Source organism: Struthio camelus, chromosome 9, assembly GCF_040807025.1.
Source record: "Struthio camelus isolate bStrCam1 chromosome 9, bStrCam1.hap1, whole genome shotgun sequence".
Lineage (NCBI taxonomy): Eukaryota > Metazoa > Chordata > Aves > Struthioniformes > Struthionidae > Struthio > Struthio camelus.
In genome coordinates, this window is record NC_090950.1 from 27,746,358 (window position 1) to 27,773,591 (window position 27,234).

At 48.2% G+C, this 27,234-nt stretch overlaps 2 protein-coding genes across 8 annotated transcripts in view; both read left to right on the plus strand.

Moving 5' to 3' along the window:
- The window catches only part of TNIK (TRAF2 and NCK interacting kinase), a 204,632-nt gene extending 197,806 nt beyond the window's left edge, over window positions 1-6,826 (plus strand). For all 7 annotated transcript variants that reach the window (XM_068955072.1, XM_068955074.1, XM_068955075.1 and 4 more), the window contains 4 exons: window positions 1,535-1,684; window positions 2,934-3,093; window positions 3,701-3,840; window positions 5,329-6,826. In XM_068955072.1, coding sequence (XP_068811173.1) covers window positions 1,535-1,684; window positions 2,934-3,093; window positions 3,701-3,840; window positions 5,329-5,412 — 534 coding nt within the window. In that variant the 3' untranslated portion in view covers window positions 5,413-6,826. The remainder of the gene's footprint in view (window positions 1-1,534; window positions 1,685-2,933; window positions 3,094-3,700; window positions 3,841-5,328) is intronic.
- Window positions 6,827-8,149: 1,323 nt separating this feature from the next.
- Window positions 8,150-27,234, plus strand: SLC2A2 (solute carrier family 2 member 2). The gene is made up of 12 exons (XM_068955079.1): window positions 8,150-11,065; window positions 11,808-13,095; window positions 13,950-14,045; window positions 14,438-14,706; window positions 15,749-15,873; window positions 16,833-16,948; window positions 18,633-18,795; window positions 19,983-20,170; window positions 21,267-21,371; window positions 23,338-23,439; window positions 24,681-24,884; window positions 25,090-27,234. The coding sequence occupies exons 2-12, from the start codon at window positions 13,063-13,065 to the stop codon at window positions 25,291-25,293; spliced, it is 1,605 nt and encodes a 534-aa protein (XP_068811180.1). The 5' UTR covers window positions 8,150-11,065; window positions 11,808-13,062; the 3' UTR covers window positions 25,294-27,234.

Here is a 27,234-nt window from a genome sequence, read left to right on the forward strand (position 1 = left end):
AAAATGGGGGTTGTGGTGGGGGCGGGGGGGAGGAGTGTTTGTTTGTTTTACCTTGAACTAGTTTTTAGGGTATAGTTTGAAAACCATTTGGCATTACTTTCCATTTTTATTTTGCAAGGTCCTCTTGCCTTCTGCAATGTGGGTTCGTTTTCAGGATATAAAGTCCAAGAGAATGACCTACTCTTTCTCTATTTTTCTCCCTTTCATCTCCCTCGACTTCCTTCAGTGAGACCTTTCTCCTGTATAACCTGCCAAAGAGTATTTTGCACTTAGTACTTTAAAACACTTACCATCCTAAGCTCTGTGCAGAGGCAAGTCACAAGGGGCAGTGTCTTCCAGAGACTTTCATGCTGAGTAATCTTATTTTGCATCATTGCAGCATAAATCGGTTTATCTAGTATTAGGTCACATTTGCTTTCCCTGAACAAAGGGCAGAATAAATGGCCTCGGTGACATGAGAAGTGCAGCAGTGTTAAAAGAGGGTAGGATCCAGCCTCTGCACCCTGTAGGCAGGTAGCGAGGATGCTGGTTAGTGCCCCTAGTGCTGCTTTTCCAGCCTGTGGGCTGAGCATCCTTTCCATGCCCTCTACACAGGGATCCCTGGGGACAGTAGCAAGCACCATTCCCTGATTTCCACCGTCCAGATTTGGCCCGGTCCCTGTGCGGAGAGCAAATAGCCTGTTTCTCTCCCTCCCTGGTGGTGTTTCACACTTCTGTTGGGAAGCTAAGTTATGGAGAGAGAATCTGTCCCAGACTCTGCTGTGCCAGACAGCTGGTCCCTCACCCGCATCCACCAGGTTGGCTGGAACAGAGAAAAGTAGCTCTTTGCTCATCTGGCTCATGTCAGCTGCCTCAGTGGAGCGGTGATCCCTGCAAAAGGGGAGGTGGGTGCTCACTGCTGTTTGCAGACTTCACTCTTGTCAGCCTGAGCAGCGCAGGCAGACATGCAGCCCCCCACATGCCAGCTGAACAGCCTGCTCAGGTAAAATCGAGCTCTCCGTCGCCCTTTTAGAGACTGAGTTCTGGGGCTAGCCTCAGGTTTCTGGGGGGAAGAGGGCTGTGTTTGGCAAGGGTAAGTGCTTTGCGGCAGCCTCGGGAGGGAGAGCCCATGGAGGTCTTTTGTGCAGCCACATTGCGGTACTCCTACCCACAGAGGCCTGATTTTCAAGCTTTCATTCCAGCTGCTGGAGTCATATTTTACAGGGACTGGCAGCCCCTCGTGGCAAATGCAACATGTATGTACCATGTCAGAAGCCAGGCTGTCACTTCTGCGGGGAGGGAGGAAGATGCATCCGTGCTCAGTAGCTTCTCCTAAGATGCATCGCTGTAAAAAAGCTCCAGCAGCAAATCTGCTAAGATGGCCGGAGTGACTGAGTAATACCCTCCGAGGCATCTGACACAGGAACAGAGAGACAGGAATATAAATAACTTATTTAATAGGAAACATTCAGACAAATATGATTTCAAAATTATCAGGCTGTTGCTATGGGGATTTGTTTGTTTTCCGTGGTACTCACTGAAGGGATTATAAAAGTCTTTTGCAGATCTCCAGCACAAACCGTTGCTTGTGGATCTCACTGTAGAAGAGGGTCAGAGACTCAAGGTTATCTTTGGATCACACACTGGTTTCCATGTGATTGATGTAGATTCTGGGAACTCTTATGATATCTATATACCATCTCACGTGAGTACATGGAGGAGTGCTGCTGCATGAGTAACGCAGGTCACCAGCAAGGTTTGGACGGGCTTTCAGTGTGTCAGAAAGGGTGACCAGTCAGGTGACATCTTGCCATGGGTACGGCATGCTCCAGTGCTGTCCTAGTTGATAATCGGTTAAAGAGGACTTGGAGGTATCATGTACTTAATATTCGTTATTTACACAGGCTGTTTCTGTCCCAGCGCCCAAGCAGTCCAGTTAAAGATTGACAGGTCCCATGGAAGGGAGACTGTCCATACACTGCATGGAGCAGTAATGGAGTCTTTGTAAGGCAAGATACCACGAAACCAGGTTCTCGCTTATTAGACAGGATAGATCCGTGAAGCACTGGCTGCCCAGTGCGCTCTCCCTTGGTGTGGAGTAGCAGATGTGCTCACCAACAGGTCCTTGCTCCCTGCCTGAGGCAGCACAGGTTTCCCAGGCGAGGGTTGCAGGATAAGGGTAGCCCGTATCTCAGGAAGTCTGCTGCTCGAAATTCCTGAAACCCCACTGCCGGGTGGGACTCACCAGAGGATCTCTCTCAGGTCCATAGGCTATCACAGCGCTGTAAAAGATAGTTTAGATGACGATTTTCTTGTGTGCTCGTTTAAGCTCTGTCCATGCTGTTGGATCAAGCAGTGGGAGAAACTAGCCTAGCAAGAATTGTGTTTTTAATCAAATCCAGGAGTTGCTGAATGTAATCTGAGCAACAGAGCATCCTCTATGAGAGGTGCTACGAGAAATACTGGGGCAGTTTGGGACGGTTATGTTGTCTTAGCTTTGGAAGGTCAAGGTTGAAAGTTACTGTAGCTACCCTTGGAGCTTGTAACTGATTGCTCAAGAAATGGGAATATTTCCTCCCCAGAGCTGCATGTGAAATTCTGTTTTTGTTTCCCTTAATTTGAATAGAAGATGGATTCATCAGTCAGTAGTAGCTGATTTGTGTTACTGCCAAATGTCAGCCATCATTTTTGGGGGTGTATATGTTGTGATCACTTCATAATTGCTGAACCTGTTTATCCTTGATATATATGACAGCTTTGATGGTAGGGTAAACATGACAGTTTATTCTCCTTCAAGCTTAGCTCTAAAAGCCAATGCCTGTTTGTTGAATGGAGTGAGGGGTTTGTTCCTGGTTAGGTTTTGGGATTTTGTTTTTCTAAGGCTCGGCTCCCTTCCCCCTACCTCTTCCTCTATTCAGTGTAATTCTGACTTTGAGGGTTTATTTTGACTGCAGATTCAGGGCAATATTACTCCTCACGCCATTGTCATCCTGCCTAAAACAGACGGGATGGAGATGCTTGTGTGCTATGAGGATGAAGGCGTATATGTGAACACCTATGGACGGATAACTAAAGATGTGGTGCTCCAGTGGGGAGAAATGCCGACTTCTGTGGGTAGGTCAACCCTTCCTCTTCACCTTCATAGAATAAAATTGACAAATAAAGATGAGGAGTCAAGGATGAGATGAGTCGTTTGGGCTCTCGTTGATCAAGGTAGACCTCTCATAGCCAGATAATAGATGTAATTGCAAAATGTCTACAGTTTGGTCCTGCACAGCAAGAGCAAGCGACTTAAAGATTTTAGGTCCGGTTTATCTGAAGTATAAGCTGTTGCAATGGTGAGAGCCTGTGCTGAGTGGAAAAGGTACTGTGCGTGTAGCTAGGAGAATCTGGGCTGCTCTTCTGGCTTTGCTGTTACTCAGGTCCATGACATGTGCAGGCTGCTCATCAACCTGCTCAATGACCCAGCTTCTCATCTACAGAAAGAGGAAGAAGTGATAATTCTTCTGACTAAAGTACTCAGCAACTTATGGATGAAAAGTGCTATATAAAGGCTATTATTGCTGAGGGCCTGTGTCTGGCTTCTGTGCCTCTGGCAGTCAGAGCTCTATCGTTCATCTAAATAGGCTTTGAATAACAGCTGATGAGAGGTTTTCTGCCCCTTGTGTAATATTTAGCTCAACACATATTGTAACACCTACCAAACACTTCCTTTTGACAGCCTACATTCATTCCAATCAAATAATGGGCTGGGGAGAGAAAGCTATTGAAATCCGGTCAGTGGAGACAGGACATTTGGATGGAGTATTTATGCACAAACGAGCTCAAAGGTTAAAGTTTCTATGTGAAAGAAATGATAAGGTAAGTCCACGTCAAAGCTTGTATCTATGCTTTAAGCTACAACCAGCTACTTTTTGACTTTAAGTTTAGTTTATCTTGAAGTTAATAAGTAATTAATTTGAAGGTCCTCTTTAATAAACAGTACCCGTAAACCCACTCCAATTCATTCCCTTCAGTAGATGCAGATCTCAGCCTGTGGTGGGAAGATCTCCAAGATCTCTTCCACCACAGGCTGAGATCTGCATTGACTTGGCTTGAATTTCTCTCTAGTGTTGCCTCTAAGTAATAAGTGTAGGGAATGCAGGAAGGAGAAATTGCAGGAGGAAGAGGAATATTTTCATGGAAGAGATGGTTGAAGGCTGAGCTGCAGATCTGGCTTCTACCCTCATTTCTGCTATTGAGTTGTTCTTTGATTTTGGGCACCTTTTCATAGATTTATGCCATTTTGGGGTGTTCGACATAGAGCCCTATATCTCATTAACAGAGTTGTGGAGCACTTGACAGCCGCTCTTAGAACAGGGAGAGTTTTATTTTGAATGCAAGAACCTGCAGAACGGGGACGATAGTGTTTGCTCATCTCAGAAGGTTTCACAAGGATAAATTGGGACTCTGCAGTAGGGAATTCTTTCGTAATTATCACGATCATGAAACACGTGAAGAAGCTGATTGTTCTGTCGTCAGAGCAGGGTTTAATAGCACGCAATAAATAAGGTTGCAGGCCAGAATCATTTTATTGAATAGCTGCTCATTAAACGAGCATTGACCTAGCATTGCACGGAGTTAGTCTGGAATTCTGAAGAAAAAATATATCTTAAGCATACAATTAAAGTGTGTCCTAAGGAAGTTTCCCAAGAAGCTGAATTTAAGTTGCCCAAATAGCCATAGATTGGTTTTTTTCTAACTTTTGAGTACTTGACTCTGCAGGGTTTATACAGTTTTTAAATGATTGTTTTTCTGTTTTATTCCTATTAGTTTTTTTCTTTTTTTAAGCAAACTGAAAAACATACTCCAGTCTTGCTATAATCTTGCTATATCTTGCTATCTTGCTATAATACTGGAACCAACTGATCACTGGTAGATTTGAAGTGCTAAACACAGATGTTTGTCTTTCTGGAGAAACGGTTAGCATTAAAAGACATGTGAAGATTGATTAATTTTTATTTAAAAAAGGACAGAGACTTCAGATATTTTAGCTGCAGGAGCTGAAGATGTGTCCCCGTAAGAATTTGCTAATTATGACTTACTTACAAATGGTGCCGTGGCACTATGTGATAATATGTGTAAATATGTGATAAACTTAGTATTTTTAAGGCATTCTAAACCTTGCTGTCCTTGATATTGATAGCAAAACAGAGATGACTCAGGGTTTTATTACCGTGTCCGTTACTAAGTGGTTTTGATTCGATCAGAGTTTTTGATTTGCTCAAAACGCAGCCCGCCACAGTCGGTGATGCTGCCTGGCTGCTTCAGAGCTGACCACGTGCTATGCGGTTTTTTTCCCCAAAACAGGTGTTTTTTGCGTCGGTGAGGTCCGGAGGAAGTAGCCAAGTGTTTTTCATGACCCTCAACAGAAACTCCATGATGAACTGGTAACAGAAGAGCACGGGGCGCTTCCCGTCATGGCATTATTTCTGATTTAAAGGACATTGAACACGTGGACTAACGCCGCGGCGGCAAATGCGGGTGGACCACCGCTGCCTGCGCTCCTGCCCCGTCTGCGCCGCCGCCGTTGCCCCGGGGGAGAGGGGGCCCGCGGGAGCGCGGCCCCAACGGGCGGCCGCGCTCGGGGCTCGGGAAACCGGCCTTTCTGGGGCTCCTGATTAAGCTGTGTTATAGTGGGTTATGAATTTTTTTTTATTATTATTTTACTTTTTTCTTTGTCCCCTACTTTGTAAGAACGGGGAAAGAAACCGTGTCAAAGAGTCTGTTTTTAATTCTGTCTGCCTGCTAGCATCAAATATTATAGTATGTTGTAAAGTTACCAATTAAATCTGGTGAGAGACAGCACAATAAATGTACCTTTTATCTTTATGATGAAGGCCGTAGCCGTATATAGCTGGGTAATTTTAGAAATCTTTTGCCTTCACCAACATTTTACATGTTGCTTTTGGCAGCAACAGCTGGACGGATTTTTAAAGGAGAGAGAAGTAATAGGTGGGTTTGTTTTCCCCTCTTTTGGGAAATGGATTTTAAATGGCTAAACTACTAGCCTTAGACTAATACAAGCCAGCTACCGCTCTCGTCGGTCTGTCAATCCATATTTCTATATGGGTCTTCACGTAAGGCTGTGTCGCGGTAGGGGCGGTGGCTCCGGCCGCCGGCGGGCGAGGGGCCGGCCGGGCGGAGGGGGAGGCCGCCGGCCTCGCCGCCATCGTCGCCATCGTCACGCGCCGCCCCGGGGCGCTGGGGCGGCCGCCGGAGCCGGGGCCCGGCGTCCCCACGCGGGGCGTAGCCGGCACGCGGCGCGAGCACCGGCCGCAGGCGCCGTGGGGCAAAGCGAGCGACGAACCCCGCGTGCGCAGGCGCCTCACCGGATCGGGCTTGTAAAGAGCTTAAAAGAAAAAGGAAAAAAATATATATACATATATATGTGGTTTCTTTGGCCAAGGGTCTGAATCTGTACTCGTTTTCTGCCTCCCACCCTCCACTCCCTGCGAATTACCCAACATCCAATGAAAGACGACATCTGTGCCGAAATGTGTATGTATTTAGTTCGGGTTGAATTGTGTCCTTATAAACTCTGCTCAATTGATTTAAATTTTAAGTGCGTTATCTGGGGTTTTTTCGTTTCTCAGTAGCTACAAGCATGGCCGCCTGTGGTATTAGGGTGTCGCATAACAAGATCTGTGTTGCTGGTTTTTAACCTACCTCGTTGTGTTTGTTTATTTTTTTCGTTTAGCTGTTTATCACAGCACTGTTACCTCCAGCGACATATAGAGAGCTTAGCTGGCAATCTTGGTGTACTCAGCAACGATGGCTTTATTAAAAAATGATTTTAAAAAATCAACAGCAGTTGGTCAAACTTGAATCTTTTACGAACCGCAGGAAAATCTTTGGCTGCTTGCTCGCTGGGCGGCCGGCCTGGCGCCGCGGTGACAGGCCCTCCTGCCCCGGGGGGCTGGCGCCACCCCGCCGCCATCTTCTCCCACCACCGCCTGGCCGCCATCTTCTCCCTCCACCATCCAGTCACCGTCTTCTTCCCCCGCTGCCCAGCCACTATCTTTTCTCCCCACTGCCCAGCCACCATCTTCTCCTGCTGCCGCCCGGCCGCCATCTTCTCCCCCGCGCTGCCCGGCCGCCATCTTCTCCCACCGCCTGGCCGCCATCTCCTCCTGCCACCACCAGCACCCGCCTTTGTGAGGCCACAACATGGCGGCTCAGCTTCGCGCCCGCGACGCCGGGGTTCCCCTCACGGGATTGCCGCCAGCTCTTTATATTCTCACTGTGGTTACCTTAAACCAGAGCTTGTTATTGAGTTTATGTTGCCAACTGGTGACACTTCTCTCCTTTTCTTTCCCCTCCCCCCCCCAAAGTGACGAGTTCAGAACACACAGCTTTAAATGATTTTTTTTCTTTTTTATCGTGGGGTTTTGCGGTGCAGTTATGAAATAAAAGGGAGTCGTTGTGTTTAAACATAAGGTAGTATGTGAATGTATTTTTTAAAAACCTTGGAGTCGTTTGAAGCGAAATCATGAGAACGCAGTATTAACGCAGTCTTGTTCACAGCCCGCGTACGTACGGGGACATAACGTAGATCAAACGCCTTTCTGGTGCCAACGACAATAAAACACAACACTTCAACACCAAGCCGTGCCTTGTGCATCTTCGCGCTGGCGCTCTTCCCCGCGGCGTTAGCCGCTCGCCAGGCGCGAAGGTTGCCGGCGCCGCGGCCCCGGGGTGGCTCGTCCGCCTTCCCCCTCCGCTCGCAGGCACCTCCAAAACCCTCCGGCCCGCCGCCAAGAGGCGAACGTCACGAGAAAGACGCGCTTTTCCCTACAGATATTTCTGCCTTTGATTTACTTATCTTTTGTTGTAAAAAAAAAAAAAAACCAGCTGCTCGTGGCCGATTGATGCTATCGGAAATGACTCAATTCCAAGTGTTTAAAGAAATAAAAACCGCGGCTCCTTTTAAAACCCCGTTTCTGGGAGCTTTTACCTAGGACAGAAAACTTAATATTTGCCCAGCCAAGCAGTGCTTTTGGAGGAAAGAAGGGAATGACGTTCAGGCAGGCGGGAGCAATTTGAGCCCGTAGCCGATTCAGTTATTTACAGAGTTCCCGCGAAATACGTCACGACCTTAGGGCAAGAGTCGTACCCTCCGCGGTAAGTTAACGAAAACCTACGGGAACGGCAGCAAAGGCCTCCCGAAACCCCGCGCTACCCGCCGTTAAACGCGGCGGCCGTCGGAGAGGAAGCCCTCAAAGCTGCCCCTGAAAAACCCAAACACGGTAAATACGGTGTGTAAATTACCTCAGCCACGGAGGAAACGTCACTGTCCGTGTCGTATCTTTAAATTACTTTCATTGCTGTGGGAACGCGTTTGGTTGTTCAAAAGCAAAGTCTGGCCGCAAAATTTTAACCCCTTGCTTTTAACACCTAGCATTGTACAGTGCTGATTATATTTAGCAATATAGACGGCAATACAGCATTACGCAAGTGGTGGCGTTTGCAAATGATGTAAATTATGCCCGTCGGGAAAGGTAAGCACGGAGAGATTCGTGGATGCAAGGGAACATCACACCGATGAAGGCGTTGGATGCTGCTGATGTTTGGGATCCCTGTCATTTAAATACTTCGCACGCTCAGGTAATTGCAAGATAAGAAAAGAGTCTAGATTTAGCTGTTCAACCTGGGCTAACCGCAGCGCTAAACCGAGCAGCGCGGGAAACTGAGGCTGTTATTTCTGCCTTTCACCCGAGCAGCACGTGTCCTGGCTTTAACGGGTTGCTTCCCCCCGCTCCCCATCAGCGCGCTAACGTATCTTTAGCACCGTTTGATAAATGAGGGAGCCGCACTATGACTTGGGCTCTTCGCCCAGGCCGCTCGGCGCCCCCGGGCTGGCGCGAAGCCCCTGCGGCGCACGCCTGGGTCTGCTGCGGCCCGCTGCTTTGCGAGGCGCTCGTGCCCGTCGGAGACCTGGCGGTTTGCGCGCAGCAGCGCAAACTCTGCTTTTAAAACAGATAGGGCAGAATCGTACGCTCCTCCCGTTGGCAGACAGAGGCGCTAGCGGCTCCTCTGTGGGTGCTGCTCGGGCCGCTGGTCGGCCTAAGCAACAGCTGACCAGAGCAGACAGCGAAACGGTAAGTCAGCAAGAACTCAGTCCTGCCTGCACTGCACCTCGGACAGCCGACAGACAGCATGTCACTGACTCCAAACCCTTCCACACTGTAAACGTTTCCCCAAATCATTGCAGGAAGAACGTTATCTCTCCGAACCGCTCCGTTTGCCATGGCAAAGACCCCCCCTTGCATACGAGGGACGGTCTCCAGCTGCGGGACACGGTGTCTGAGCCAGCTGAAGGCTGTCAGAACCTTCCAGCATACGTTTCATTTATTTATTTTTTATTCGGAGGCCTCCTGCGGTTTGGTGTAGGACGTTTTTTTCTAGCATCGCTAGCAACTGGGTAAAATGGTGAGCATCGGCAACTAGAATCAGCCCGGTTGCGGTTTGCGCGGCTATTGCATCTGCAAAGAAGGGGCATCTTTCTCCTGGTGCCTGAGGTGGGGCTTGGGCTGCTGTAGGTGTGATGCTAAACAGCCCTATGCAGTTGCATCAGTTATGCATGCTCTTGTCACCCTTAGACGCATTCAAAGACCATCTGAAAACGTACAAGAAAAAGCATAAATGAGCCCTAGGCAAGCTGGCAAAGCCTGGGTCCTAGCAATAAGCACTGCAGGGCTGGCCCTGCAGTGAAGATGCTCTCGGCCTCGGGTTCAGCCTCCGCCTTCCCTTTCGCCTCTGTGATCTGTGTGGCCTTGGCTGAGTCACTTAACTGCTGCATGCTTTGGCTCGCCAGCTGCAAATTGGGATGATATTGCTCCTGAGCTGCACTATATCGTGTTGATAAATGCGCTATAAGGTCTGTGGCACAGCAACAGGCCATTAAAAGTACAAGAGATTAGAATGGCTAATCATTTATACCGGCGGAGCGTAGCATGCTGTTCTAGCGTGTAGGAGGCTGCAGTGTGTTGCTCTTTGATTTTTCCAAGCTAACAGGCAACAGGTGATACTCTGGCATATCCTCCGCAAGGTGTTTCCAGTGGGAAGCAGAGATTTACGCGCCAGTCTTTCCAATCCAGTGGGTCTCCTGACAAGCTTTGAGCTGATCTCTCCTAACCAGCGAAAGGAGACACAGCGCCAAAGCCAGTACCCCAGCTCTGAGAAAAACACAGGCTTGACTCTATTTGCGTTACTGAGAGTTAAATATGGGCTTAAACGCTGCATCACTGCTTTGTGGGGCCCAGGCTTTAGACGAGCGTATCGTATAGCAGGGGGCCTCCTGTAGCTGTGTTCCCAGCGCAAGCTGGGGACTTGGCCAGAGATGGTTAAGAGATGCTTTCTGCTCCAGGTGCCCAGTCTACTCCACATCTTGAAAGTAAGCTTTCCAAGCAGGAGCTGAAGCAAAAGCAGAGGGAGCTGCCTCAGAAGGTGACAGCTAGCAATGCAACGGGCCTTCACGTTAAAGCCAGGCAGCTGCAAGCGTTTCCTTCATGAAGGAGGCTGACACCGGTCCCCCCTCTCTATCATGGGTCTCCACCCCAGGGGCCATGTGGACCCTCCAGGTTTCTAGCAGAGCAGCCAGTGAGCTTTCCCGCTTGGGCAGAGGACCAGGCGCCTTGGCCAGGGGGGCCGAATGAGGAAGAAAAGGAAGCACCACGAAACTGGCTCACGGCACCTACCATGGGAGGAACGGTAGGAGGGTGTGGGGAAGGGGGAGGCATGATCCTGGACCAGGAGGCCAGCATAGCCCTGTGGCACAGAGCCCAGAAACTGCAGGGTTTGTGCTGGCAGTGGGTCTGAGCTGCGGCGAGACTGGAGCAATAACGTCTGGGTCCTGGCCACCGCATGAGGCTAGCATTTGTGCAGCAGGACAACCTTATTCCCCCAGCGAGCGTGCACGTGACGCCCAGGGGCTCCAGCATGCACCCCTGCGAGCGGCATGCAGCCGAGCACGGCAAGGAACCCGACGGCCGCTGCCGAGCTGCGAGGGCTGAAGCCTGTCCAGACGGAGGAGCTGAAGTGGCAGGTATCAGAGTTTCTCTCTTGTAAATGCACACAGCAGTTTTCTTGATGGAAAAACACATTTGGGGAGGGCTAAAAGCAATGGAAGCGCCACCCCGCCCTCCATCTCCGGTATCTAGACGGCCTTTCTCCAGCAGCGAAACCTGCACCCCGCTGGGAGTCCTGTTGCTTTCCTTTATCTCAGACCTCTCAGGAGCCACAGACTGCGACTGACATGCTGGGAAGAGTTGGGGGAAAAAGCAGCTTATTACCATCGCCTGGAGGTGTGGGAGCGGGGTTCGGTCCCGACCTGGAATTTCACAGTGTTCAAGGTTTCAGTTTGGGAGATTGGTTTAGGCCCCTCATTTGTTATCCAGGCCAAACTTGAGCAGCCTGTTAATCCGTTATCCTGCCAGCCCACCTGTATGGAGGTATTTCACAGTGTCTGACTGCAATGCAAAGCGATTAGAATGGCTTGTAAATGCCTCGGTATCCACAAACACACAGAGCAAATGCATACAATGGAAATGGTCAAAGATGCCAGCTGGAAGGGTAAATATGGGGAAAACTTCAAAAAGCTCAGACTCAGTGCCCCCCTCTTCCAGAAACGCGGGCTTTCGAGGGGAATGCAGGTGCTGTGGCTGGAATCAATTGACAGATTAATGCGCTGAACTTTTCTCCTCAAGTTAAAGTTTTACTCTGAGGGCAGTGCAAAGATTAGTGGTTTTTCTCTCACCTTTTTTTTTTCTCCTCCTCTTCCTCTCTAGAAAGTGTATTTTATACCCATGGGAAGTCTGGCAGCAGGAGAGCATCATCCAGTGACTAGCAGTAACTCGGCTGCTGGCATGAAAACCCTGACCCAACCCATCGGAGCTTATCTGGAAGGTAATGGGATTAATCAGCTTCTTGGCTGATTCAGACTTTGGTATCTCTGCTACGGATGCTGCGATCTGCCCCAGTGAGGCAGTCGCTGTCTGCTGATGATGTCAGGGATTACAAAGCCCAAGACTGAGCGAGTCTGGCAAGGACGAGCTGCACAGACCAGCTCAGACCAGATTTGCACTAACGTGCAAAGTGCATGACTACTGACTAAGTCAAGCCAAAGGTTAACAGTATTCGAGAACACAGAGATCAGCTGGTGAAGCTGAAAATGCTAAGCGTTCAAACCGGTGTAGGTCTTCCCGTGAAAATGTATGTTATTGTAATATTCTGGGTAAGTTTACTGTGTTATGTCTCTGTATGCATATACAGCGTTCTCCTCCTTTAAATTCCCAGGATACATCTAAATGTGTGGGTATTAGCATTACATCTACTTGTTGTAAGGTTTATGTGTTTGTATATGCAGTCAGAGACCTGTATACATCTGTATTTGTGTATGTTTGAGTGTGCATATGTTATATACACACAAAAATATATTTTAAAGCAGGTGCCAAGTGCTATTGAAGTACAACATTCTTATTCATTTTCTAACTCCTTAGCTACATATGCTGGAAGGTTTTTCTTGCTAAAATTCAGTAACAAGGTTTGTAATTTAGCAAACAAATCCAACACAGAAGCCAAGAAAGGTGTTGAGGAACATCTAGAAACAGGCTGTTAGCACATTCCCAAGTCCCTGGCATGCAACATAGCAGTGGTTCTCGGTGTTGCAGACTGTTTGATCGAAGGACAGTCAAAAAACAGTCTTTTAGCTGGATAATTCAAATTTCACAGGTTCATTCTATGACTTTGCAAGTCTCCCATTGTTTCGTTTGTCCCCTAAATATGAGGATTAGTAGTGACTGCTCGGAGCTAAGCAGCGACCAAACAACCCATAGAAATGTTAGGAAGGCTTGGGTTTTTCATTAACTTCAGAGCTGATATAGGCTCATCTGCCGGAGCACAAGTCAGTTTTGCCGATCCTGCTCCCTCCGTCCCGTTCCCGTTGTCCCTCCTTCTGTGCCTGAGCTCTAACCACACTCCGGAAAAGCCCTCCTCAGTCCAGGACAGCAAGTGCTCCCAGGAGGACTGCAGAAGACTCAGAAGATGGAGAAGAAAAATAAAATGCAAGCAGAGAAGGTAACCAAAGCGCAGTAGTATTTTTACACTAGAATTTCTGAGGGAAATCAGCACGGAGCACTGGCATTTATTGCTTGTGAAGACCAAAAGCAACAACAAAAAAAAATCTCCTCCCATTAACTGGTCTTTGACATCTGCATCCTGAGTGCTGGGGGAGAGGGCTGGGGGATCGTTTTTTGTTTTTAGGAATTCTGACAGCTTATAAGATAATTTTAACTACGATGGAAGAAAATAATTCATGAGACGGCATTGCCGAAACGCACCCTCTTGGTCATTTTTAACCGGTTGTTCTGCCTCAGTAGGATGGCCACCTGTAGAACGGCTGGGCACTGAGCAGCGCATATTCCCGGGCTTATTTACATTAACTTGTTAGATGTGAAGGAGCGCTCATCAAAAGCATCTCTTTAGGGGACGAGGGCATCTGATCAGAGAGCATCTGCGAGGAGCAGCGTGCAGATGGCAGACTGCTTCAAGCAAGGCAATGTCACTCTGCTCTGGGGGCTGATCCTGCCCGGAGCATCCCCAAAAGAGCCTGCAAGCCTCCAGCTCCCCGTGAAACGAAGGAGGCAACAAGCCCCGCTGGGAAATACCTCCTTGGCACCCAGCTATGCCCTGCGCCCAGTGCCCTCGGCACCAGGGTTTCGGAGCAGCAGCATTACGGCAGCGGCAGCTCTGGGTGCCCCCTCCGCTGCCAGCCGGGGAGCAGGGTCCCGCGGGGGCTCTCCCGGGGCAGGGACGGGGTGGCACGATGTCCCCGCCGCGGAAACGCCCAGGGTTTGCGCAGGGGCAGCGGGGCCGGACGCGGGGTGCCTGCGGGACAGCGCGGTGAGGCTGGTCTCCGCTTCCTCTCGCAGCACCTCACGGGAACGCTGGTGCTCTCCGTCTTCACCGCGGTGCTGGGCTTCTTCCAGTACGGCTACAGCCTGGGCGTCATCAACGCTCCCCAGAAGGTAAGCGGAGAGGGTCAGCCCTGCAAAAGCGCACATCGCCAGGAGGTGAGCCTGTCAGAGGAACTGGGGCATCCCAAGGAGGCGCTGGGGCCGGGCTTTAACTTGCAGAAGCACCCGGAGGGCACTGTCCCTCTCCCAGGAGTTATCGCCCACAGTGTAAAACTCCCGTGATAAGTTAGGGTGGTGAGAAAGCTATTTGCATCCCTCCGCCGCCATCCCGCAGCGAAAGCAGCGGGGCGCTGAACGTCTCGCTGCCGTTTTTAAACGCAGAAGCGACGCCTGTGCCCAGAGGGGCTCAGCACCTTGGGGACAACCCCCCCCCCCCGAAATAGGGCCGGGTGGTGGGGGAAGGCCCCCGGGCTGATGGTGTTTCTCCTCTTTGCCCGCTGCAGGTGATAGAGGCCCACTACGGGCGGGTGCTGGGGGTGGCCCCTGCGGAGAGCCGTGCCCTCGACGCCTCCGGAGCCGACGGCGGCACGGCCCTCCCCAGCCCGGCGGCGTGGGAGGGCTCCGGGGGCACGGCGGAGCCCCAGCTGACAGTGCGGGACGCCGGCCCCCACCCCGTCCTCACCATGTACTGGTCCCTCTCGGTGTCTGTGTTTGCCGTCGGCGGCATGATCTCTTCCTTCACCGTGGGCTGGATCGGCGACCGGCTGGGGAGGTGAGAGCCGGCCGCGGCGCCCGCTCCCGCTGGCAGAGGCGAAACTCGGCAATTCTGGTTTTCATAACTTTCTGGGAGCTGAGAGCCTGCAGCTACAAGTCGGCATTAGCCCTCCTCCACCTCCGCAGTCTCTCTCCGGGCATGCGAGTGACAGCACATGCGTTCCCGTCTACTGATTTCAAATTATTACAGTCTAAGCCTTGTTGTTTGATTTTCCCCCCTAGAACTGTTTCCTCCCCGTAGAAATACCTTTTGTATTTTTTTTCCCAATTTAATGCAAAAAACAAAATCAACCTTCCAAAATATTGTTCCAAACATGACAAGCGTTTAGCTTATTAAAATCCTAAATTATAAATCAGACTTTTCATGGTAACTTTTAGCACTTCAGACAAGAAATTGATGAGAAGCCTCTATCACCTGCTTAATTCTGCTCTGCTTTTTTGTGACAAAGGGGAGAGGAGGACATTTGAATAGCGTTTGCACAGGATGTATGATATGCTTTTAGCTGCTCTGATTGCGCCCCTGCCGTACAGCTTTCCTCGCATGCGATTATTTTTCGTTCCCCTGTAGCTCACTTGACATTTGCTCTGATTTTCTACCAACAACGCGCGCGGGACGGTGCGTTACTCCGGCTGGGCGCGTGCAAAGCCCACATGAAGCACTCTTGCAATTGGGTTCGACTGACCGCAGCCTGTGCGGATACCAGCAAGGTTTTCAATAAGAGAGGGGGCCAGAATGAAATGGCAAAGCAAGGGCCGAGGGTTTTCCCTCCCGCGATGCAGGCTGGCTGCCTTGTGCGCCGATCCTCGCTAGCCCTCCTGCTCCGATCCCGCTCCTCGCCCCCGACGCCGCTGAGAAACGCGGCGCGCACCTTGCGAGGCACAGGGCATCGCCGTGCGTTACGCGCGCCAGTGTTAAGCAGGGTCCCCCCCCTCCCCGGGCATTCAGCCTTTCCTGGCAGCGCTCAGCCCCATCTGGCATATACACGATTTCCGGGCCAGACTGACAATCCCAATGTCGCTCTGCTGTTCCGAAATTGCAGGGTTAAAGCTATGCTGGTTGTGAACGTCCTCTCCATCGCCGGGAACCTCCTCATGGGGCTGGCAAAATTTGGACCTTCTCACATCCTCATCATCGCCGGGAGAGCCATCACAGGCCTGTACTGCGGTAAGTCACGGCAGGCTCAAAGGTGGCGAGGCCACGCCAGCGTGCCGGCGGCAGGGCTGGGCACCTGCGTGGCACGGACACCCGCAGAGAGGCAGTGGGGGACACATGCTACAGCCCCCAGCTCGCTGGCTCCCCTGCGGGGGACGGGGGCTTGTGCCCCTCTGGGCACCCCGGTGAGTCAGGAACAGGCTTGACCCAGGAGCAACCAGGAGAAGGGCTGCGCTGTGCCAAACCAGGGCTGCGGTTAAAGAGTTCCTCCTATTTTTAAAACTTTTCTTTATCTAACCAAGGGTGGGGATTTCCCTCTTCCCACTCACGCCTGCCCTCCTCACTTCAAAATCTTTTTCAGAAGTATTTGGGCCAGCTCCGTCATGAAGTCTGTTTGTTTTACTTATACTAGAGACTAGCCCTGCCTTGGTGAGCAGCGCCTTAAGGCTTGCTCTTGGTCGTCGTTGTTGTTACAGCAGTATGTTGTTGTTCACGGGGTTTTAAATGTTCCCTAGATAACAGTGCTATCTGTGGTAGTACTGTAGATAGTGGAAAGGGAAGACGGGAGGTTGATAAGATGGAGCTGCTTTAGAATTACCTTAGAAAAACAAGTGGTTACCATTGTCACTGGTGGGCAGATATAATACTGCCTTTTGAAGGTTCAAGGCAAGGTTTTGAAAGCTCTTTGGTCTGAAATAACCTCTCTTAGCAGATCCTTTCTGCTCTGTGCTAGGTACATGTTCTAATGTTAAGAGCTACTGAACTGTGGTTCTGAATCAGGGCACATTTGAGCACTTTTTGCAAAGTGCCAGGCATTTCCCACTCCTGGCCAGGGAAAAGGGCACGTAAGGGTTCGGCAGGACACAAGAAACAGCACACAGGCTCCATCCTCCTTTCCAGTTTGGGAAGCTGTTTCTGTGATTGCCGAGCTGCCAGCTGGAAGACGTGACGCCCGTGTATGCTCTGTGCAGGACTGTCCTCTGGACTGGTACCCTTGTACGTCAGCGAGGTCTCTCCCACGGCCCTCCGAGGAGCGCTGGGAACACTGCACCAGCTTGCTATCGTCACGGGTATTCTCATCAGCCAGGTAAGAGGGAATACGCGCAGGACCAGAGCGGTTTTTGTGATTAGGCAGACCCCCAGGGAGCATCTGAGGAAACTCTTAAGAAATCTCTTATAATTTCACCCCAAAACTGAGGGAGAATTTGAAGCAATTTGCTCTGATGGGATTGAATTCCTACCTTGATTCAGAGGCATCCTTACCAAAGAGCGCTTCTTCTCACGAAATCAAAAATACTTCTGCAAACAATTTCTCTCCTCCCCTGCAAAGTTTTTGCGTGCATCTCATCAGAGCCAGACTGGATCCTGAACATGAGGTCCTTCATATTCAGGTACTCAAAAATGGCTTTATCAGAAAACTAGGAATGTCCCTATCAGCATTGTCTACTGTGGCAGGAGTCCCAGGTATGTTGCAGGCTGGCACATAAACGTACCTGGAACCAACACATCCAGAAAACTTACAGTAACCACAAAATTCATCTTATCTGACTTAGCCAAAGAATATTGCTTACTGTTCTTTTCTGGAAAAAATGTGGGAAAAAAGACTGTAAGGTAGGTTCCTTCATTAGCTGTGAGAATACAAAAAAAAAAAAAAGCTTTGCAAATAGTTGAAGAAAAAGTTTGCCAATGCTTCGCTTAGAAAGTTCATTTCAATTTTGAAGTCCTCGCAACCTCTTTGGAACACCTATTTCAATACCATAAGCACACACACAAAACAAAGCTGCAGTCAGCATATTTGCTGAAAGTCAACCTCAAATGCTGTTTTGTGGCCCCAGAGTTCACTCTGTGTTGGTGCATCAGGCGTCCCACGCAGCATGACTTTCAATTGAGCTCCAGACCTTTGTGGAGCTCCTTAGGGCAGCTATGCAGGCACACCTGCGTGAGCTAATTGTGATTCTGCCAGAAGCGAGCACGGAGGAAGCAGAGAGGAGAGCTTGACAAGGAGAACTCAAGAGGGCTAAATTATATTCTTATATATATGCGGGTGTCAACACCAAAGACACGCAGATTCATGAATACAGGAGAGTTTTCCTCAAAGTGCATTCGATGACATTTTTTCTCCTTTATGTTCTCCTAAGAGCAATTACAGAAAGCAAAAAGCATTGTACACAAAATCCAGGAGTGCGAGGTCTGAGGAGAAAATATTTCATCTGCATATCTATATTTGCCAGCCTCTTTACATAGAGGGCTAATTCTGGCTCTCTTTTACCATTTATTTATTGCATAGCCTTACAAATAGACTTTCACCTGTGACTTGGTATCTGCAAAGTCACATAGCAGTGTAGGTGGGACAACATGATCACGGACTAACAAAGCAGCGCTAACCAAACACTCGCTCTCTGCTTGGCCAGACACAGCCAGTCTCCAGCCAGTGTCAAACTCTGAAGACGAACTCACGCCGCCAGCGGCACAGGTTATGCGTGGCTTTGCTGGAGCATTGAGCCACATGGGCAGAGGGGTTTCAGAGGCTTGTCCCACAGCACAGATAGGCCTGTCTATGCCTTGTTCATGACATTTTATGCCATCTGTTCATTTCCTCATTGCAAATGTGTATCATAACTAAAGAAATCAAATTGTTGGGACTGAGAAGAGCTAGTTGCTTCTAGTTTTTTTCTGTGTTGTCACTTAGAAATGCCATAGAAGTCAATCATTTTCCTGTCATAAGGCATAATATATATCAGCTCCATTCAAACACGACCCAATTATTCCAGGTCCTTGGACTAGACTTTCTGCTGGGCAATGATGAGATGTGGCCCCTGCTCCTTGCTCTGTCTGGTGCGGCTGCTCTCCTGCAGTTCTTCCTGCTCTTGCTGTGTCCTGAGAGCCCCAGATACCTTTACATCAAACTGGGAAAAGTGGAGGAAGCTAAAAAAAGTAAGACATAATTTCTGGTTTTCTCTGAAGTTGTTTTTACTCTATTACCCTCTTAGAATTAAACAGGAAAAGGGAAAAGTCTGGCTGAGTGCATACATATGTAACCGGGTATAGTTGCTCCATCCCACGGCAAGCACACTCACCACAGGGATTTCGGACACCCACAAATATTCACTGACTAATGCATGTGTGCTTATAAGTTACTACTTGTGCTATGAGCCTTATTCTGTTACTCCTTTCCATCAAATGGATGGAACAGAGTTTTCTGATACAACCAAAACTGCAGTTCTGGGGGAAATTCTCCCTTCCAGAAAGTGGTTTTTTTTTCTGAATGAGAACAAAATAGAGAAATCTGAAATGTTCTGCAAAGTGAAACTGTAGTGGAGGAAGAAATCCCGCTTGGAGATCTACCAGAAGGTTTTGTTCTGCTTCATAATTTTTGACTTCTTTTCCACTTCATTGTGTGGGCGACATGGGCATGTTTCTGGGATACGCTTTGATTCTGGCAAATCAATTCTCCTTCCTTCCCCTCTCACCCCCTCCCCCCCAAATCCCTGTTCATTTGGAAAGGTTTTGAATCAGGTGTAAAATAGACATCTTCTGGGGGACAGCTGTTCTCTCTCCTCACTGTTATTCACAATTGCACTGCAAATCCAGAGCGGTTACTGCAGTAGCTTATGTATCTCAGCATGGCACCTCTTAGCTGGTTCCAGCTCTCTCTACAAGGAATAAGAGCAGTCAATGGTAGGAACCAGCGGAAAAGTGAGATGAGAAGCGAGCTTTGATTAAAACAGGGCAAGTCCACATGCTTAGGGGCAGAGAATTGCACACCTGTGCTCTGAGCTGCCAAGGTATAAATTAGTTCTGGACCAGGAACTATTAAGATATGTTTGTATGGGACTAATACGCATTACTGAAAGATGAAGCTTGAACCCGGTGTCTCAGAGCTCACGTAAAACTACTGTACAGCTGCATCTTGCCAAGCAGACACGTTTAGGGGCTTCCCTGGGTCATTAATGAGCACCAGATGAGGCTGGAGTCCTCAGAGCTCGAGTTTCAGAAGTGCCTACTATTGTCCGTTCAAATGGCTTACCTTGAATTTTGGCTAAAGAGATGGCTCTTGTTACTGTATTCCTAGTTTGCATTTTTCCCTTTGGAAATGAAACAGTGGTCGTCTTTTTCCTGAGGTCTGAAAAGGCTTAGAGGAAACTGTGACCCAATGAAAGAGATTGCCGAGATGGAAAAGGAAAAACAAGAAGCTGCTAGTGAAAAGAAAGTCTCCATAAGGCAGCTTTTCACCTCTTCGAAATACAGGCAGGCAGTCATAGCGGCGCTGATGGTTCAGATATCCCAGCAGTTCTCAGGAATCAATGCGGTAAGTCTCTCAACCTTTCTCTTCAAAGAAATCCACACCAAGCATGAAAAGTCTATTCTGGCTTGGTCCAAACATGGGGCAGGGGGGAGGGGGAATAGGAATCTTTTCTGGGACTTCAGTAGCCTCCTAGGCCACCACCGTTAGTATTTAAGGAATTCCCCATTGCTGAGAACAGCCATGAGTGGAGAGCAGGGTTGAGATGGTTTGGAGAGCTCTGCACAACACATCCACTAGCACAACGGGTCCCTGCTGAGTACTTCTGTGGCCCTCATTGTACCCGAATTTATCAGCAGTTTGCTCTTTTCAATGGCTATGTGCACACCCATGAAGAGTCCAGAATAACTATTCTATTCCAGCCTTTGCAGCACCTCCTGAGTTACCAGAAATTACCATTTTACGCATGGGAGCACAGAGCCTCCTTTTCAAAAGTGACTTACATTTTTGAAGGTCTGATGGCAGCTTTACAGAGGTTGGCCCTAGAGGCCTCTACCCCATTAACCTGCAAAAGGTTAAGAGCATTTTCTACATTGCAAAGCGGAGGACCATGCGGAGATGCCCAGCCTTGCGGAGATCTGATCCCCAGGACTGTGAGGCTTCACAGAGCCTGGATTCCCCAGCCCAACACAATGCCCAGCCACACATGCCAACCCCTGGATCACAGAGCCATTTATTTCCCATCCTTAAATTCCACAAAATAGGAATCACCTTGTTCTTTGAGAGGAAAGAGAAATGTGAGTCATTCCAATGCAGCAAGAATATTATAAAATTCATTTAAAACTCGGCCGTATTAAGGTCTCCAACATACTATGCTGGTGACTCACTTTCAAGATTAAACCCAGAACTACGTGGAAGAAAACATTTTTAAATGTGCAACTGCTGTAGTTCAGGAGGGGAATTTCAATGGGATTTTAAACTCCCTTAGGCTCCTTTGAAAGTTTCAGCTTTAATTATTATAACAAACCATTAAAAAGTTGAAAAACTAATCATAATTAAATTACTTCAAATCTCAGGCAGCCAAATACAACTCTTCCCTCAAGAGGACAAAAAGTTCTACAAGCCTTGTTATCTAATCCTTCATCCTAATGTGTTTTGATAGATCTTTTACTACTCTACAAACATTTTTGAGAGAGCTGGAGTTGATCAACCAGTTTACGCAACCATTGGCGTTGGAGTGGTGAACACAGTCTTCACTGTTATCTCTGTAAGTAAATATTTCTGGCCTAGATTTCAAAAATAAGTAAGCTACAATTTTATTTTAAAACAAAAATCTATCCTGGAGCTGGGGCTGAGATTTGCAGTTTTGCAGGGCTGACCCTGCACATCTTTCCTTAGACATGTCCCATTTGAAAATCAAGCCTTGAAATACAATCCATTGCTATCAAACAGCATTGCTAAACGCTCCGTGAATTAAAAATGCATTGCCATGTTCAGGGAAGCTCAGGTAGCTTGGCATTTCCACAAAAATAAGAGAGACCTTTGAGACTGAAATTCTGGTGGTTCTATATTCATCTGGGAACAGGTAGGTGCTCTGGGTTGTGATGGGGAAAGCCAGTTGCCCACAACCTCTCTCTTACCTATTATCTTCCAAATTCTCTTCTGTATATACATAGCACCTATCTGAGAAATAGCCAGAGACTATTGTACAGTAATAAAATTAATATAGCACCCATCCTCGTCATATCTATGCACTGCTCTGTAGCAATAAAAGGATGGTGCCAATTTTCACAGTCTTTCTCATCACTTGGCACTCTCCAGAGAGTATTAACACAATTCCAATCAGCAGATAATTATTTTTAAGGTGGCCATAGTTATCAGAAGAGCAGGAAATTCCAAGCCAAACCATTTCCCTCATATCTCCAGAGAGTCTTGGGGAGCAAAGGCCTTTTACCCACCATGAAGCAGGACTAGACGCAAGGTAGAAATACACAGCTCAGAGAGGTCTTAGTCCACCATAAAATGTCACATCTTACTGTCAGTGAGATAGGAGTTCTCTGGGTGTAACAGCTTTATAGAAAGTACAGCCAGCCCCAATAAAGAAGATGAAATGTGTTTATTGTGAAATGAAGGACCTAGGCTGTGTGGACTTGTATGAGAGCCTGTAGCTCATCTGTTCTCCTGCAATTCGATATCAGCAATGGGTGTGCTGTACTTGCAGCCTGAGAGCATTTGCTCTTTGCTTCTTTTGGCCATGAGCACTTAAAAATTATCTACAGTTTGTCAATAAATGACAGACCCTGATCAAAAGGCATGTCTGCAGAACCCCTGACAGTCGGGAGGCTCTTGGCAAGGGGAGAAGGGATCACGGAGGCTTGCTATCTGCAACTTAATGAGTTAGCAGGATGAATTGCCTTCAGAAAAAGAGACAGTCTCCTAGAAGCAGAAATCAACTGCCATAATTTCTGGAAAATTAGACTGAACTTACAGCCAAAGGTGTCCTTTAACAGGGAAGGCAAGGAGCAGCTTCAGAGGCTGAGTACGTATGGTATCTTACAGGAGGCCAGGTGCTTTGCTTTCTGGAGTTACCTACAGTTCTCCATTGGGTGAAGTGATTGATTCAGACTTAGATGTCTAAAGTTGGGTGAGACGACTGGTATCCCCCAAGAGATGCCAAGAAGGGGCAAGTTAAGTCCCTTGTGGCTACCAGGGAAGGAAAAAGTCTTGAAGCCATAGGAGGAAAAAATCCTGTCTCCAGCTGCCTGGACCAGGCTGTAGCTACAAAACTATCCCTGCTCTAGTACAGGTGCCGTGCAATGGCATGTGATACAACTTGTATCATGTTACATTTTGAAGGCTATTTCCAAACTAGTGCATACCTTGTGACTTTATTCTTCCTTAAAAAAAATAAATAAAAAAGTTCCTGGATAGCAATACATGTGTAAGAACAGTGGGAAGTCCTCAGGGTTTGGAAATGCATGAGATCTGTGTGTGTACATGGCATTGCCTTGCCCTTGGCAAAGCCGCTCTTTAATATGCCTCCCCAATAGACACGAGCAGAGTTTCAGTTGTGACTCTTGGAAACAGCACAGAAATCTCTACCATGTGAGCTAGGAGAGCAGCAGGTGATCGTCCACTGCTAAGAGTGGTAAGCTGTTCACAGCTAATAGACCTGAATGAACCTCCTGAGAACAGGGATGCCAGAAACTAATTCGCTGCATGTATTTCTGTAGGTCTTTCTTGTGGAGAAGGCAGGGAGACGCTCCCTGTTCCTGTCTGGTTTGATGGGTATGTTGGCAAGTGCTGTGGCCATGACGGTTGGACTTGCACTCCTGGTAAGGATTTCTCTCCATTTTTTTCTCCGTGTTTTGCAAGCAAGAGAAGACAAACCACCCCTTAAACTGATTGTTTTGCATGTTCATCTCAAAGAAGTCTGGAAAACATTTGTTCTCAAAAGGGACAGTTCAAAATGGCCATTGGTGGAGTCCACTGTGGTTACAGCAGTGCCTGAGGAGGTTGTTCTCTCCAGCCCCATGATACCCCAGTGCTCATTTAACTGCTGCTAGAAAACATGTGTGTTTTTTTGCCTGAGCTCTTGGGCAAACTCAACTCTCTCTTACCCATAGATATACGCTATTCCCACAGGGTGACCTCACACCTGCTAAGTAAACTCTGGGCATACCTCCACACGCAAACACTGGGTACCCTAAACCCTCAACCTGTGTCTCCTTGGTTTGGTGCACGGATGCTAGACTGGTATCTTGTCATAGAAAAAGGGACAAATTGTTCCTTCAAGACCCCAGGAGAGAGGTAAGGCTGTGAAAGGTATAGGGCAGCACATGAGAACAGGTAGAGAATGGAGCCAGCCCATTGAAGTTAGTTCAAAACACTGGCACAAGTTTCTGTCACGGTGGAAAATAAAGCAGTGGGTGGCCTCCTCATCCTGTTTATCAACGACAACACTATTTAGCCTCTCTGGCCACTCCCCAGATAAGGAGAGGGTTTGAAGGTGCAACTGAGCTGATGTAGCAGTGAACTGCCACCTCCTTCTGCCAGCAATGACACTGGCACCAAGCTCAGCTGGCTCTAGGGGCACAGCCAGGCAGAACTACCCCTGCAGAGCTAGATCAGCTTAGTTGAACAGTGAAATCACCACCTAGACGACACAGATTCACATGGGCCAGGTGTCTAGACCGGTCAGCAGAGCTCTCCAAAGCCACCTGGATGTGTGCGACCTGGCATCCATTCAGGGAGCCCATCCAGGGAGGCTGCGAAGAGCCAGCGGTCGCACCTTAGTCGTGGCTACAGCCCCAGGCAAACTCTGATTCTTGCTGCTGGGACCCAGGATAACACAATTCGTGTTACTGGTGATCTCATAGATTATCCCAGTGCAGCAAACAGCAGTATCTGACCTGCTACTGTTCATCCGCTGGGAGTTTTATTCATGCATGTCCAGTCCTTTTCCTCGCTTGTCTGAGTAGGAAGAAATTTCTGAAAGAGAACTGCGATTAAAGTAGTTAGCGCTAGCTAATGAGAGTCATGTTGGGACTGTAACACTGAATTCACTCTCTTGCAGAGCCAGTTTGCCTGGATGAGCTATGTTAGCATGGTCGCAATCTTTCTCTTCGTCATTTTCTTTGAAGTTGGGCCTGGGCCCATCCCCTGGTTTATCGTAGCCGAACTCTTCAGCCAAGGCCCTCGCCCTGCTGCCATCGCAATCGCTGGCTTCTGCAACTGGACCTGCAACTTCATCATTGGAATGTGTTTCCAGTACATTGCAGTAAGAAATCCTTCTAAAACCTTACAAATAAATGACTTGTGTGATCCCGGTGCTGGGTGAGGTTTCCAAAGGAGCCTAGTGGGACATGCATGTATCTCCCAGATACCCAAATCCCTCTGAAAATCTTAACCATCTGTGGTACAAATGATAAGGAATCCCTGCAGTGCTCATGATGGTTCCTCTTTTCTCACTTTTCCCATTGCAGGATCTGTGTGGACCATATGTGTTTGTGATCTTTGCAGCTCTGCTTTTAGCCTTCTTTCTATTTGCATATTTTAAAGTACCAGAAACAAAAGGAAAGTCGTTTGAAGAGATCTCAGCTGTGTTCCGCCGCAAGAAGCACTCAGCCATTAAAGGTGCCAAAGCCATGACTGAGCTGGAAGACCTGCGAGGCAGCGAGGAGGCCTAGAAATCACAACACACAACAAAAAGAAGGGATTAAGCGTCGACTTCCTTTAAACACAATGGAAAGAACCTTAGGCAAAAGTATCATTTCACAAAAACCTTGCAGCTTAAAAACCAGGAAGATAAACCAGTCTGATGCCTTCTTACTGCTGTGGCTAGTAATGTTTGCACCTTAGAGCTGCAGGTGCTAACTTGGTATTTTACTCTAAAATACTCCATATAACTGGATTCCATAAAGAGCCACGTGAAAGGAAGGAAGGAATATGTTACGTGCACGTCTTCATGCCCCGCTGAAACAGCCCAGTAGAATAATGGTCTTAGCTGGCAGAGCATATAAATTGAACAGGGTCATAAGTCAGATGGAACGAAGGAAAAAGGAATTGGGTGATTCTGTATTTTTACATGTTCACCTTTTCTGTTCGCGTCTGCTAAGCAGCTGAGTGATCTGAAAGCTTGGAAGCCAAGCGCTACTGTAGTTGTATTATCAGCACTGACCACGTTAGGTGCTAAGTATGATAGACTCGGCAAAGTCCTTCTTACTCTTACCTGTACAGAGAAAGAAGGTAGATCCCATTTGAATTGGTTGGGATGCACCTCTCTTGCTTTGCTGTCTAAGCATCATGGAATGGGTGCCCAATCTCATAAGGATTTCTCGAGTCCCAACATATTTGAGGAGAATCTTAGAAACTCTGGCTGTGTTGAAGTGCATTGTTTTTTTTGTTTCAGCCAAACTGTTTAACCGCTCTTTCCTCTCAGAAAGCCTTCCCTCTCTCCCTTATCTCTGCTCCAGCATGAGACTCAGGCATGCCTGTGCGCTTCTGGCCCACAGATCAGGACACCTGAGTCCTGCTGCCATCCCTCACGTGGTGTGACCATCACCAGGTCACCTCCCCTCGCTGCTCCTCCTTCCTCACCCTCTTTGTCTGCCTTCCCTATTTAGGCTGTAAGCTCTTTCAAGCAGGGTCTCCCTCTCCCCTTTTGTACAATGCTTAGGCCCACGGGCATAAGCCCCTGTACCATAACCATTAATAATAACCCAAAGGGTAAATCGGTACTGCCCCATTAACTGCAAGATGCCCTGCTGATTTGAATCCCACTTTGCACCGTCTATAGTTTTGCTGGCTGGGGTGCGCTTCAGCAAAGATAACACGCAAAGAGGGGATTGTTTTGTTTCTGTATCATTATTTGTGCTCCTTTTGCTTCTTTATGAGATACTTCCATGTGAGAAAATCAAACTGCAAGGATTTTTCTTCCTTTTTCGGGGATATGTTGGAACCATTATAAGACCCTGCTATTTGCTTGAGCTTTTAAGATCGCATGTTCTTTGTTGTGATACCAGGATACTTTCTAGCAACTTTCTCAGGGCAGAAACCCATTATTTATTTAGTGAGGAACGCTAGCTTTGCTCAGTCCCTGGCAGCTCATAACGACTAGGTGGAGCAGTAACAATACCGTAACAGAGGATCAAACATAACGAAAAGCATCAGAACAGATGGGTCAAGGAGGATGCATTTGGCCCCACTGTGTGCACTGAAGTAATGAGACTGCACCAAAGGCTTTCCTGAAGCGACAGCTGGATTTTGCTAGAGAAGAACTGGGTCAATAGCTGTCATGAGCTACACAAGACAGGGAACCTGGAGCTGAAACTGTACATGGAGAGTATGTAAAAACCAGGACCGTGGGCTGCAGTGTACAAAGGAGAGTAGCAGAGCCGGGGTGCAGGCTCTGGGTCGAACTGCCCGAGTCCATTTACAGCGAACAGGTCTCCCCAGAAGTGACTAGCTGAGATGGCAAACTCAGAAGCTCTTCATGGTGCCTACTGCAGGCAGTTAAATATTATAATGGACTTTCTGAATGTAAAAAAGGAAAAAAGAGAGAGATGGGTTCTTGCTTTCAGCGACGTCATCTACGTCTGTTACATAAAAGTGACAATGAACAAAATCTA